The sequence below is a fragment of the Hemitrygon akajei genome, chromosome 30 (genome assembly GCF_048418815.1).
Source record: "Hemitrygon akajei chromosome 30, sHemAka1.3, whole genome shotgun sequence".
Lineage (NCBI taxonomy): Eukaryota > Metazoa > Chordata > Chondrichthyes > Myliobatiformes > Dasyatidae > Hemitrygon > Hemitrygon akajei.
In genome coordinates this window covers 7,587,541-7,603,179 of record NC_133153.1, presented here as the reverse complement: position 1 = coordinate 7,603,179, position 15,639 = coordinate 7,587,541, and the positions used below count along the sequence as shown (strand labels likewise).

The following is a 15,639-nucleotide window of genomic DNA, read 5'->3' as shown; positions in this document are numbered from 1 at the left end:
CCAGTTTGATGGCACCAACATTGATTTATCTTCCAGTAACCCCTGCCCTGTGTTTCCTTATCCCAGTGGCCCAGTCCCTGCCCTCACGACTTGCTCATCTGTAGCGTTCCCTTAATCCATGGTTTATTAACCTCTCATCACATACCCTCTTGTTAAGCCCTTTGCCTTCCCACCCATCACCTGAATTCCTCCAGTATCTTGTGCGTTTACTTCACCTCTAAACTTTTACCTCATACCCTCATTAACAAAGTCATCAATATTTATTAAAGCCTCTGAGTAACCTGACATTGAACCACTCTAAGTGTCATCACCCGTCAAGCTGCAAAGTAGCCACAACACCGCTTTCCATCCTCAAGCCTTTGTCCATCTAACACAACTATCCCAACTTTCAATTCATCTATTAGACCAACTTCTGTATTTTTTGTAGGATTTTGTCTAACGATTTTAGAAAGTCCATGTAAAAAAAATCATCCATGCACTGCCTTCATCCAAAAAATTGAGTTAATCATAATTTTCCTTAAATTCATCAACTCAAAATTAATATTTTGCTGACACTTGGTCCTTAGTCTTCTATGCACAATTTTATCACCTTGTTACTTGAACTATTCACCTGAAGTGCACCATACTGTTGTCTGTTATTCTGTCATTCAGGGGAATTTGGTCCACCTATCTTTTCTCCATCCTATGGAAATGCACTTTGTTAGGACATCAAATATCTCTTTAAAGGTCTTCTATAATTTTAACCAAACCCATCAGTGTCATTTCAAACAGTTGCAATTCCCCTCATTTGAAGTTAATCCCCCTCCAATTAAGTAGATTGCTCCAGCTCTTTACTGTTCCCTGTCTAAACCTCGTATGTGATTACTGTTTTGCCAAATGTTCTCACGTTAACATTTTATCTACTTGGCTCATCTCATCCCCAGAACTAGCCCTCTTCCTCACTGAACCAAAAGTATAAGAATGTTCCCTAGTAGTTGTCAGAAGTAAACCTACTTGAAGTTCTCCAGTATCAACACTCCACGTATTTTCTGAGGTTTGCTTCATCTCCATCTGGCACAATAATGATTCACAACTCCAACTTAAAAGATAATGACAGAATGTTAAAACATCAAATTGAAACACTTCCTTATAAAAGATCCCATGCACTACTCAGTTAACACAACTAGAATCATTCAATTTACCCAAGTGGAGAATTGCATGTCAGAAGTCCGAAATTCTAGGAATAGCATGTGTGCCAACTGATAGTTTCTGCAATTAAATATGTGCACCTTTTCAGAAAGCATTACAGGATCACTTCCTACTGTCCATCCTGATGACACTGAATCCACCAAGGCATTTGTTTTCCAGCTTATAGTTAGAATAGTGATCTGGGAATTATGAACATCATTTAGATGTTGTAGTACGTTTAGATCACTAAAAAGCTATATTGCATGATATGTAGCAGGAAACTGTTGGTTGACAGCAAAACAAGGACTGTGAAATTGAATCTTTCAACCAAGCCAACCTCCCGGAATATTTCTTATTCAAACAAGTACATCTAAAGATCTATAATTTTCCCTTACAAATTTAAAAATATTTTCACTAAAACATCTAGTATTTCTGATAGATTAAACCACATCCATTTCAAAAGGGCAATACAATTTAATAGTCTACAATCCAGCCAAAAGGAAAACGAAACTTAAATTAGAAAATGGTCTTATAAAGAAAAAAAAATGTAGGTTTAGCCTACAAGTTTGATGACAGTTGCTGAAGTCTCCTTTTGTAAAGGAGAAATCAATCCAATCTGATTCACAATAGAACACAGAAATCTACAGCACATTATAGGCCCTTCGGCCCACAATGCTGTGCTGACCATGTAACCTACTTTAGAAACTGCCTAGATTTTCCCTACCATATAGCCCTCTATTTTTCAAAGCTCCATATATCTATCCAAGAGTCTCTTGTATCTGCCTCCACCACCATCTCTGGCAGCACACTCACCACTGTGTGAAAAACTTACCCCTGGCATCTCCTCTGTACCACCTCTACCACTGTTGCTGGCAGTGCGTTCCACGTACCCACCACTTTCTGTGTGAAAAACTTACCTCTGACACCTGCAATGTATTTATTTTAAAATTTGAAGGGATTATGAGCTGTGGGATTACATAGCCTTAAGCATTGTGTGCATTTCAAGTATCTGCAAAATTGTTGCAATGGAAATCTGCTCAAAATCTTAGTGCTGAGGATTACTTTTTTGATGATAATACAATATTTCAATTCAAAATTAAAATGGGAATGTCCACCACCTTTAGAGAAGAATTACCCAACTTATTAATTTACTTTTTTCCTTGTCCTCTCACTGAAGGCTGTGAAAGCTTCTAGACAGCGGCTTTGAAGAGTAAGCTCATTGATGTCAGCATGGTTAAAATTAATGAACTTTTACCTAGGAGGAACTGGCATGAATGATTCAAACCTCCATTTATTTCATATATTTTATACATTTTACTTTCCATTGACTATTATGGTTGATATATCATTATGGCCTTGATTTTATACTGTGGGAATACAATGGCTTAACCAAGCACTATGAAATACCATTGTTCACCATTCTAATAGGGCTTTATAAATGCTTTTGATATCAAGAGAAGTACAAACACAAATGGAGTTAACTATCTTTATTAACTTTAAAACTAAGTCACCCTGAAAAATGCATCCAGGGACCTTTACAAATCTGAGAATGCATGGATACCTGCCATTAGTACTGCATTCCAACATTTCACCTGAATCTTTAACAACCATTATTCTGAAATATGTCTTCAAATTCATTACCTAGGTGTGCTCATTGATGACTTCATCTGGAACCTTGTTCTACAATCTGACTAGCTCACCATTACAAATCATCAGATGTGCAAGTATACGCAATACAGCTAATTTACTTAACATTAGTGTTTGTTAGAGCTGTTTAATGGCAGCCAAACAGCTAAACTTGTAAAAAAAAAGGAAACCAAAATAAATCAGAATGAATGATACAAATTAAATTTGTGAGCCTGTTAGTCTCATAGAATATTGACATTCTTAAAAATTACATTTATCATTGTGCCAAACAAGAATGATTTTTTATCAAAAACTTAAAGAGTTTGTATGGTTGGAATACATATTTCTTGCAATGGCAATTGGTTGGGATATGATCCCATCAACTGATTGCTGTCTGATGAATTTCTACAATACAGCAGTGTTTTCCTAATCACGGAATGTCTTGATATTCCTTCTTAATGAACAGATCACAATCTATATACACAATCTAGTATAAATGTTTAAATTAAAGTCCAGGGTTAGAGATTGATGACTTATTCTATTCCAGTAAAGCAAGGCATCATGAAAATGACTTTGTTTCTATCTAGAGCAGCTAATCTTGCCTGCAAGTCTGAGGACACAAAGCCCATTATGTGCAAAGAAATGCAATCCAAGGAACCATGCAAAATAAAATGACCTGGAAAAACATAAAAAGCCACATAAAAAAGCTTCATAAATACATTAAAATTTAAACTCTATACTGAAGTATCATTGTAGGCCTAGCATAAATTGTACTATGTGGCTTAGCCGCACTCTAGGTTCAATGCTTTTGAATCTGCGCAGGTTATTCATGCCATCTTTGGTTGACTGCAGTACTGAGAAGAGTTAATGAGATGTCAACTATCTGCAGACAGCTGAGCTTCAATGTCCACTCTGCAAATGGGGCATTTCTTGTTGGTAGTCAGCCACTGGTCCACACACACTTGATGAAAAAGGTGCATGCAGGGTAGACGCCTGGTGGAAATAGGGAAAAAATATTAGAGATATCCATAATAATTAAATTGGCATTCAAAATATACTTTGCACAATTAAGATACATTAAAATAAAGAACCTTGCTCAATTTGTGAAAATATTAATTTAACATTGGATCCAGGTATAATCCAGAGACAACAGCTTTAACTATACTTAACTACCCCATTGCTATAGATTGAACAGTTTTCCTATTACTTTAAATAAGGCTTGCAATAATTTTCTATCAAATTATTTGATTATTTTTGGTAATGAATTTGGATATTAAAAATCAGTGTGATGACATAAACAGAATAATTTACAAATAATAACAAATTTAAAGAAAGTGCATTATTCAAATTGAGATAATAGTTTCTCAGAAATGAGAAAAAGCAGAAAAATTTAATCAAAAGCAGACAAAAAAATGTTGACCGTGACATTTCCATGGTTTAACAAGCATCATGTTTCATTAAAACAAGACAAGGCTCTATGACATCACAGGCATGCAGTTTTTAAAGTAGTTAATTACAAATATATTTAATTTCAGTCAAACACTGATATACATCAAGATCCAAGACGTGCAGAGAGGACACCATTGATATCACAAGGTACAGTGCCAGTAAAGGTCCAATTCACACACATTCTCCTTTTCTATCCATTTGTCAATTGATTGTATTAAATCATCAATAAAAGTGTATTGCAAACTATTCAAATTCTTAAAAACATTTGTTTGGATTATCCAAAGAGAGTATTTGTATTACAAAGACATCTTACCTAACATCTTCTCCTTCTTCTAGGATAGAGAGACAAATTGTACATTTCTCCTCTGTGTCATCCTCTATTCCATCCTCCTCTTCCTGTTTATACTGCAGTTTCCTCTGTAAGTCAGTTATCACCTTGTTACCACAAATTTAAATTGTCAGATGGTTTAATTGTAGAAATCACATAAAGAATAAGCAGTACAAATTTCAAATTGTTTGCTTAATATTACAATTTATGCAGTGAATATAAAGAAAATTTCTATAATACAAATTGAAGAATAAAATTAAACTAGATTTACCTTTTTATATTTATGTGGGTACGTACATCGCTCAATTGTACCCTGTGAGGCACCTCGATTAACATTACCCAGTCGTTCTTCTAAATGTAGTAAATCCTATGAATAAGAAAATATTTTCTCATACACATTAAAGAATTAGATGCTCATATTTAAATATATTATCACTCAACTTTAAATTAATGCACTTTATCCTGGTAGTACCAACCTCATAGGTGGCTCTGAAGCCTGGAATCCTTGAGGAAATGTAGCGAATATGAGGGTAACCTGCCATGTCTGGAGGCACAGCCTGTGTACGACAAAAAAAATCTTTGCTAAGCGAAATATCAGAAAATTCTGAATCTTTCTACATGTAACACTACTGCAGGAAAACAGACCATCAGCGATCCCCACCACCTAGGTCATGTTCTCTTTTTGCTGCTGCTATCAGGAAGGTACAAGTACCTTAGGACTCATACCACCAGTTCAGGAACAGTTACTACCCCTCAACCATCAGGCTCTAGAATAAAGGGGCTAACTTCACTCAACTCACTTGCCCCATATGTTCCCACAAACAATGAATGCATTTTCAAGGACTTCTCACCTCATGTTCTCGTTATCTATTGCTATTTATATTTGCATTTGCAGTTTGTTGTCTTCCACATTCTAATTGTAGTTACTATTCTATAGATTTGTTGGGTATGCCTACAAGAAAATGAATCTCACAGGGTTATACAGTGGCATGCAAAAGTTTGGGCACCCTGGTCAAAATAGTTAAGTGAGTAAAAGATGAACTGATCTCCAAAACTCATAAAGTAAAGATGAAACATTCTTTTCAACATTTTAAGCAAGATTAGTGTATTATTTTTGTTTTGTACAATTTTAGAGTAAAATAAAAGGAAAGGAGCACCATGCAAAAGTTTGGGTACCCCAAGAGATTTGAGCTCTCAGATAACTTTTACCAAGGTCTCAGACCTTAGTTAGCTTGTCAGGGCTATGGCTTATTCACAGTCATCGTTAGGAAAGGCCAGGTGGTGCAAATTTCTCAGTTTTATAAACACCCTGACTCCTCAAACCTTGTCCCATGGGCTCCTCTAAGCAGCTGCCTAGCACTCATGAAAATTAAAATAAATGATGCCCACAGATCAGAAGGCTACAAGAAGGTAGCAAAGCATTTTCAGGTAGCTGTTTCCTCAGTTCGTAATGTAATCGAAATGGCAGTTAACAAGAACGGTGGAGGTCAAGTTGAGGTCTGGAAGACCAAGAAAACTTTCTGAGAGAACTGCTTGTAGGATTGTTAGAAAGGCAAATCAAAACCCTCGTTTGACTGCAAAACACCTTCAGGAAGATTTAGTGGTGGTGGAGCACTGTTCTACTGTGCAGCGACACTTGCACAAATAAGACCCTCATGGAAGAGTCATCAGAAGAAAACCTTTCCTGCATCCTCACCACAAAATTCAGCATCAGGAGTTTGCAAAGGAACATCTAAACAAGCCTGTTGCATTTTGGAAACAAGTCCTGTGGACTGATGAAGTTAAAATAGAACTTCTTGACTGCAATGAGCAAAGCTATGTTTGGAGAAAGAAGGATGCAGAACTTCATGAAAAGAACTCCTCTCCAACTGTTAAGCACGGGGGTGGATCAATCATGCTTTGGGCTTGTGTTGCAGCCAGTGGCATGGGGAATATTTCACTGGTAGAGGGAAGAATGAATTCAATTAAATACCAGCAAATTCTGGAAGCAAACAACACTGTCTGTAAAAAAGCTGAAGATGAAAAGAGGATGGCTTCTACAACAGGATAATGATCCTAAACACACCTCAAAATCCACAATGGACTACCTCAAGAGGTGCAGGCTGAAGGTTTTGCCATGGCCCTCATAGTCCCCCAACCTAAACACCATCGAAGATCTGTGGATAGACCTCAAAAGAACAGTGCATGCAAGATGGCCCAAGAATCTCACAGAACTAAAGCCTTTTGCAGGGAAGAATGGGTGAAAATCCCCCAAACAAGAATTGAAAGACTCTTAGCTGGCTACAGAAAGTGTTTACAAGCTGTGATACTTGCCAAAGGGGGTGTTACTAAGTACTGACCATGCAGGGTGCCCAAACTTTTGCTTCGGGCCCTTTTCATTTTTTGTTATTTTGAAACTGTAAAAGATGGAAATAAAAAAGTAATCTTGCTTAAAATATTAAAGAAATGTGTCATCTTTAACTTTATGCCTTTTGGAAATCAGGTCATCTTTTACTCGCTTAGCTATTCACAGTAACAGAAATTTTGACCAGGGGTGTCCAAACTTTTGCATGCCACTGTATATGGTGATATACATGTATTTTGATAGTAACATTTACTTTGATGCAGTATCTATATATATATATTTTTAAAAAGCACCATGTTTGTTTTTGCTGCATATTTAAACATACATCGTTTCATTGAACAGTGAATGAAGAGAGTTTTTTTAAAGATGTACATAGAGTGGGAAGTGCATGAAACGCATTGCCAGGAGTGGTGGAAGAGGTGGATACTTTAGGAAGACCTTTAGATAGTCACATGGATGAAAGATGAATGGAGGACTTTGCAGGAGGGAAGAATTAGATTGATGTTGGAGTGGGTTAAAAGGTCTGCAGATCAACTGTGCTGACCTGCTCTATGTTCAAACTGCAGCTCCTTGCAGATTGGTGTCAGGCAGCAAATACCAAAACCCTCAGAACCAGCTGTCCACCTGTACTTGCTGATTTTAAGTTACTGTACACTGGCACCTCCATTTTACCAGATACATAGATAGGGCTGACTGAGTTGACCTACTGCACCCAAAAGATATTAGGTGACATGGAGTAGGCCCTGACCTCTGAGAAAGCATCAAATGGAATATATTGAGGCCCTTCAACCAAACGTCGTGACAGCTTGACCACCTGTTAGCTGTCAGATGCTGTGCACGTTATTTCAAGTTTTTAAACATCCTTTAAAGTTAGGTATATTAAAAATATTAAAGTGGTCATAAAAAATAAATGTAAAGCACAAATAATTAAATTAGAAGTAGGTAAAATCAGAATCCGAATTAATATCACTGGCATATATTGCGAAATCTGTTATGTGGCAGCAGTACACTGCAACACATAATAAAACTAAATTATAGTATGAGTATATATAAAATGTTAAATTATTCAAATAGTACAAAAAGAGAAAAAAAGTGAGGTAGTGTTCATGGTTTCAATGTCCATTCAGAAATCTAATGGCAGGGGGGAAGAAGCTGTTCCTGAAACGTTGAGTATACCTCTTCAGTGGAAATACCACTTCCTCATTTACATTTGTGTTGGGGGGGGGGGGGGGGGTGGATACTATACCATACTTGCAATAAAAATGACCTCAATGTCATTCAGCCAGCATCACCTAGCCCAATCAATAGTGGGAACAAATGCAGAAGGGAATTACCAGTCTACAATGTGTGATTACTTACAACGACAAGGGACACATTATATCAAATATGGCTTCAAAAGGTAATGCATTAGAAGTTTTCTATGCTGTCTCTCTAATACGTAGCATTTTGACCTTGTACAAAACCCTAACCAGATACTGCTAAGAACAGGATAGTCCTCCCAAATATGGAGACTCCCTGATGGAGAATTTTAAAATAAAATTAATTGTAAGCAAGCTTATTCTAATTAAATAGACCAGGGAAGCTGAGGTAACAATGCTGAGTTCTTCCAATGGATTGTTTGTTGTTCCAATTCCAGTGTCTGTAGTCTTGTGTCTCCATAGGTAACAATTTTAATTATACAATGACAGGTCCAGAACCGATGTGAAATGGCTCTTAGTGCAAAGAATAGAGGAAAATGAGTTCACATCACAAGCTCACGTGATGGACACAAATTCTTTAAACACCAGCTAAACCTGTTTTTGTCAGTTCCTTCAAGAATTAGACATTTTATAGGATTATCAGGATCAGACTAATCTTTTGAGTTGTTTTGAATTCAAGGGGTGATGAGGAGGATGATTCAAGGAATCACAAGAAACTTAACCAGGTTTTTCCCCTCAAAATTTTAACCTGGATTTGCACCGCTTCCAAGAGAAATGGATTTTGGATGGGTTAACGAGCAGACTTGATGGGTTGAATATATAATTCTGCTCTTATGTCTTATGGTTTAAAGAGTACACATTATTTTGTGTGACTGGATCTAGAGTCTTTTCCAAGCTGTCATTGCTCATAGAAATTGAGGTATCCTCAGTTTCAGGTTGCTTCATTCTTTTTCTATATCATTAATTTACTGCAATTCTGAAAATTTTAGGTATCCAGTTTTCTGGTTTGTGTTAAGTATATTTAGCACTAATTCTTTCTGACCTTCCCTGAAGGAATCTTGTGCTAGTGCTCAGTTAACTTCAGTGTTGAAACAACTGTAGCTCAATGGGTGAAATAATTCCTATCAATCAGCTCCTTATTTTGAAAGGTTTAAGAAACTTGCTTTAATAATGATAGAAGAGTTTTCAAATAATATTTAATGTAGAGCTTTTTTGATGGTAAATACCTCAAGAGCAAATATGGGAAGTACATTTAGCCTCTAATTTATCATGGTCTCTCCTTCACTCCCATAAAACTGTTGAATGCACCATAGCTTCAATCTGAAATTGATTGTTGTCTCTGGAATTTTTACGGATTTTGATTTCAGATAGGCAAATACATAAATGTAAGCAACGAATATAATAATTTAGCATCCTATGTACTCAGAGAACTCATTATTTGGCAACAAGTGCACTATTTGCTTTTGAGACCTTGATGGCAGCAGTATGAGGCCCAACCACTTTGCTCTCACCCTATCTGAATCCAGGCTGAATTTTCAATGTGCCAATGCTTGCTTGGACTATTTGCTGAAATCTTGTCAGTATGTCTAGCTACTTCAGTTCACTTGAACAATCAAATCAAAGTCCATCTGAATTGCTGCTGCCATGACCTATGACATCATTACCCCGTGGTTCATGTACTATACAGAGGGTCTTTACTGGTTGGCAGCCAGTAACTGATGGTGTTACGCTGGGGCAGCATTAGATCTGCTACTTTTCACTTTATACGTTAATGATTTGGATGACAGAACTGATGGCTTTGTGACCAAGTTTATGGATGATACCAAGGTAGAGGGGCAGGTAGTGTTGAAGAAGCAGAGTCGGAAGAAAGACTTGGGACAGATTAAGGGAAATGTGTAAAGTGGCAGATGGAACACAGTGTATGGAAGTATATTAGATTAGGTTAGATTCAACTTTATTGTCATTGTGCCAAAGACAGATACAAAGCCAAATGAAATGCAGTTAGCATCTAACCAGATAAGCAAAGAATAGTGTTATTTACAAAATAACTGAGAATAAAAAGTAAGTGCTATAGCACACAAATATAAAAATACTGAGACAGTACAATATGGGTGCAATACTGCTTAGCACTGTGATGTGAGGTTCAGCAGGGTCACAGCCTCAGGGAAGAAGCTCTTCCTGTGTCTGCTGGTGCAGGAGTGGAGGCTCCTGTAGCACCTACTGGATGGGAGGAGAGTAAAAAGTCCATGGTTAGGGTGAGATGCATCCTTGATAATGCTTTTCACCCTTCCCAGGCAGCGTTTATGGTAGATGTTCTCAATGGTGGGCAATTAGGTGCCAATAATCTGCTGGGCAGTTTTCACCACATGCTGGAGTGCTTTGCGCTCCGATACGGGACAATTGCCATACCACACTGAGAAGCAGTTGGTGAGTATGCTCTCAATGGTACAGCGGTAAAAGTCCGTCAGTATCCTGGGACAGAGGTGAGCTTTCTTGCTCCTCCGCAGGAAATAAAGGTGCTGTTGCACCTTTTTGCTCAGAATGGAGGAGTTCAGGGACCAGGTGAGATCCTCAGAAATGTGGACACCAAGGAATTTGAAACTTGATAACACACTCCACTACGGCTCCATTGATGTAGATGGGGACATGAGTGTGACTCCTAGCATGCCTGAAGTCCACAATGATCTCCTTGGTCTTCTGGGTGTTAAGGGCCAGGTTGTTGTCAACACACCACGCGGCCAGGTGCTGGACGTCATCCGCTCTGATCAGGCCAACCACCCTGGTGTCATCACAAACTTGATTATGGAGTTAGAACACAGTCATAGGTGAAAAGGGAGTACAGAAAAGGGCTCAGCACACAGCCTTGAGGCACACCAGTGTTCATGGTGAGAGTGGATGAGGAGAGGTTGTCTAACTTAACAGATTGGGGTCTGTTAGTCAGAAAGTCCAAGGTCCAATTGCAGAGGGATGAGTTGATACCAAGCTGGCGAAGTTTGGTGATCAGTTTGGAGGGGGTCACAGTATTGAATGCCAAAGTAAAGTCAATGAACAGCATCCTGACGTAAGAGTTGGGGTTATCCAGGTGGGTCAGGGCAGAGTGAAGTGCAGCGGAGACGGCGCCCTCCGTTGACCTGTTGGTGCGACAGGCAAATTGATGGGGGTCCAGGGTAGTGGGCAGACAGGATTTCAGATGTGACAGAACCAGTCTCTCAAAGCACTTTGCAATGATGGGGGTGAGTGCAACTGGGTAGAAGTCATTCAGGCCCGTGGTCATGCACAGAGGTAGAAGGAATAGAGACGTATACCATTTTCTAAATGAGGAGCAAATTCAGAAATCGAATACGCAGTGAGTTCTACAACAGGATTCCAAAAAGGCAATGCAATGTTAGCATTCATTTTAATAAGATGTAATGCTGAGGTTTTATAGGGCACTGGTCAGACCAAATTTGAAGTATTCTGAGCAGCTCCACATCTAAGGATGATATACGGGCATATGATAGGGTTCAGATGGAATTTACAAGAATGAAAGGGTTCATGAATGAGGAGCTCTGGACCTGTACTTAGAGGGGGATCTCATTGAAATCAATGAAGAATTGAACTGCCTAGACAGGACATGGAGAAGATGTTTCCAGTAGCAGGAGAGTCTAGAACCAGAGGGCACAGCTTCGGAATAGAAGAACATCCCTTTAGGACATAGGTGAAGAGGAATTTCTTTAGCCAGAAGGTGGCGAATCTGTGGAATTCATTGCAACAGGTCAAGTTATTGGGTGCATTTAAAGCGGAGATTGACAAGTTCTTGATTAGTAAGAACAAAGGTTATGAGGAGAAGGCAGGAAGATGAAGCTGAGAGGAAAATTGCATCAACTTTGATCAAATGGTGGAGAAGATTCGATGGGCCAAAAGTCCTATTCCTATGGTATGTGGTCTACATAGGTTCCTGGTTCCATATAAACCTTGACTCTTTACTTATTTCTAACACTCCTCCATGGCCCCACTCTTTCCCATGTCAAGTAAGCTCAAGCCTATATATAACCTTCCAGTAACTCCTTAATTTTCTAATTCCTGATTTACATACATCTACAGGTAACAATACTTTTAGAAAGCATTGCAAAGTGCTTTCATTTATTCTCCTCCAAAATTTTTGAAAAGCTTCTTTAAAACCTTCTGTATTACATTCCTTTAAATCTATATCTACATCAATAACCAAGCTTCTTTCTGTGGCTTTGATAACATCCCTGTAAAGGGCTAAAAGTGCTATATAAATAACTGACTAATTAATAAACCAGAATCCAAAATCAGATCTTCTCACATGTAAAATTATATTGTGTAAAATCCAAATGCACTCATTTTTATACTGTAATCTTTCAATGTCAAAGTATTCATTATGTTGCTATCCTGCAGTGCATCTCCCATTAATAAGAATTAGTTCAGCGAGATACTTCCAAAGTCTAGCAATGACATAGCTCAGAACTCACTGATGCCTGTTTTTGTTGGAGGTAATAGCTGAATAACATCTGTTCATTTATTTGGATATCAGCACTTTAATCAGCCTGGAACCATCTAATTGATTCTCCTAACTTCTGTAACATATGTTGCTGAATTAAATCTAGGCAGAGCAGAAACCTGAAATGAAAGTGTCAGATGGAAAAGAAATCCCTCTGGGCAACTTCTGATATAAACTGCTACATGATTCCAAAAATTATGTTCAAAATGGGGAGAGCCTTGTATTGAAAGAATACAGTGATGGCTATCTTTTGAACATGGCAGTGCGCTTTTTAAAAAAAAACTCACCTGATCTAGTAACTGAACTAGTAACCCACCTGAATTAGTAACTAATTACTTTATACCTGCTGTAGTCTACCAACAGCCTCCAGTGAAACCAGCAATGCATAACCAGCACCCACAAACCTTACCTAAATTAGGAAGCAAAGAGATTTTAGCTACACCACCATGCAATGTACTACGCCTGACATCTCTTTAAACAAAATTTTTACAATGCAAACTATATAGTTTCACACAAATCTAAAATTAAAACACTTCAACAAAACCTTCTAACACGGTGAATTCTATGAAGGAGAATTTAACATTAGAATAATGTTTGTTTTAATATCTTTGCATTGGAATGACTTTGAAAAAGAAACTGTTCTATCACATTTAGAATAATTTTAAAATTGGATCATCCATTAATTTGCTCACCATAAACGGCAATGCTCCAATTGGGAAATGATGTAGTCGAGGAGGTGGAGGTGGGTGGTAATGAGCCAAGTGAGGATGAAGGTGACTTGGTGGATATGGTGCTGCAGTCACCCCTGGTTCAATACCTAGATCCCTACACAAGTTAAACAAAAGTTTATTAATTTGTTACTCAATATTAAAGCTGCATTACAACACAAATATTCTACAATTCATAGTTTTAAAAATATTTAGCAAAAGAAATTAGCAACAATTCAGGAGGCCAACAATTATCATGACTAGAATCACCTGGCCAGCACTATAAACCTGCAATTTGATCTCATTTTTCAAATTCCAAAATCTATGGCCTCGTGCAAACAAGTTAAGGTGACATGCAGGAAAATTACTTTCCATTAAAATGACTAATAATTTATAATATTTCTCAGACCATGATTTTCTATTCAATGTCACAGTGCATCATTATAATCAGCAGATAAACATTATACAAACAGAGAAGACTGACAAAGCAATTCAGTTGTTGGCTGAAAATACAGATTAAAAGAATCTCTTTCCATCTCTGTGGGCAAATATAACTATTATTTACTCACTTCTAAATATACTCAAAATGTATTGATATTATCTTCAATACTTAAAAAAAATTTTCACCAAAGTATCATACTGTGCTAGCCCCAGTCGTTTCAAAAATAAGGCATTAAATGGTTGCTGGAATAAATGGGAGAATTTCCACTGACCATGTTGGCCTTTCTGGTTGCTGTCGTGGATGCGAGGACATTGTCTGAGGAACATGAATATGATGCCCATGACCATAGTTAGGATGCATACGATGTGGATGTGGTGGAGGACGCTCATGTGCTCGACTGGGGAAGAAACACAATAGCTTATACAAAATAAACCTTATGTTGATGACTTACTACAATTAAAAAAATGCATTTAGAGGTTATAAAGTATGGAACTTAAAGCACTATTTCTTTACTTCTTGATTAAATGGGATATGTAAATATAGTACCACTAAAAATATGTAAGGATATCTGAACCATTAAATGGGTTTTGAAAGTAACAATCTTTGGTTAAATTTGCAATTTTTTGCAGTTTTGAACCCCAAAGGGATCAGCCTGAAATTAGCATAGTAAATCACTGAAAAGGAGAGCAAGCCTTTATACGTTTACATAAACCAAAATCAAATAAAATAAAATAAAGTTTATTATCATTAAAACCATACATGGATACAGTCAAATAATCGCTAAGGTACGTAATATACATTAAGAATAGTGAGAGAAGGAAAAAACACATTGTCACACAAAAAACCAAGACCCTGAATGACATGCAAATTGACGGTACAGCTCCCGGCAGATCAGCCTGTCATTCCACTGGTCAATCACTAGAGGGCAGCACAAATGGGAGAGGCCAGCATCCAACCAAACACGGGTGTCACTACACCATTTCTTGTGTCTCCTGACCTAAATTGCAGCAGCAGGCAAGCCCATGGCTTGAGGCTTAGTCTTCGCTACAACCGAGGCCACGCCTCATCATTTGCCTCACCATCAAACAAGGGAAATAGGCCTACAGCATCTCACATTATCAATATCCAACAAGGTCTTACGATCGCAGGAGAAACACCCGAGACAGTCACTCATGGTTAAACTGTACACTGCTTTCATGCACCAACTCTGATGTCTTTGAGTAGCAGATATAAACATTGTCAGCAAACCGAACCCTCTTTGGCCCAACTGCCAGAACTCTCCTCCTGCCCGACCGTCGGAACCCTCCTTCTCCATCTCACCCGATGGCTCCTTTGACACCCTGGCTGGCTGCTGCCATCTTACGATCATAAAATCACATTTTAAAAATAAAAATGCATCTTTGGTTGTCCCGAGAGGCAGCTGCATTTGAAACCGCCACCACCTTACAGGAAGTTACCCCACAAAAAAAAGTCAAGATGCTAGCCATTTTGAGCACATAAAGAAAGTCAGTAATTTTAAAATTTCATAATATTGTATCAGTTACTATCCTTATTTGAGTTTTACCAAAAAAGGACTGAAAAGAGTATCATTACGTCCCAGACCACAGACTGGTGCAGCTAGTAAAGCTAATGCCTCAAAGGTCTGGCTACCAATCTTGACCCCTGATGCCATGTACTTGGCATATGTATGTTTACCCTGACCACAAGATTCAACTGGAAGCTCCAGTTTCCTACCACATCTAAAAGAAATTCACACTGGTACGTTAAATTGACTTAGTGTTTACATAAGTGGTAGAATCAGGGAAATATTGATGGGGATGTCAAAATAAATTGCAATTAATGTAGCATTATGACAAATAGACATTTGAAGGTC

At 37.9% G+C, this 15,639-nt stretch overlaps 1 protein-coding gene across 3 annotated transcripts in view; it reads right to left on the bottom strand.

The window, feature by feature from the left end:
* Positions 1–2,639: 2,639 nt before the first annotated feature.
* Positions 2,640–15,639, bottom strand: part of rnf111 (ring finger protein 111) — a 144,613-nt gene continuing 131,613 nt past the window's right edge. For 2 of the 3 annotated variants that reach the window (XM_073032930.1, XM_073032929.1), the window contains exons 9-14: positions 14,038–14,163; positions 13,310–13,442; positions 5,047–5,127; positions 4,842–4,937; positions 4,556–4,677; positions 2,640–3,786 (exon numbers count right to left, since the gene is read on the bottom strand). In XM_073032930.1, coding sequence (XP_072889031.1) covers positions 3,669–3,786; positions 4,556–4,677; positions 4,842–4,937; positions 5,047–5,127; positions 13,310–13,442; positions 14,038–14,163 — 676 coding nt within the window. In that variant the 3' untranslated portion in view covers positions 2,640–3,668. The remainder of the gene's footprint in view (positions 3,787–4,555; positions 4,678–4,841; positions 4,938–5,046; positions 5,128–13,309; positions 13,443–14,037; positions 14,164–15,639) is intronic. The other variant, XM_073032931.1, reaches the window with a different exon arrangement.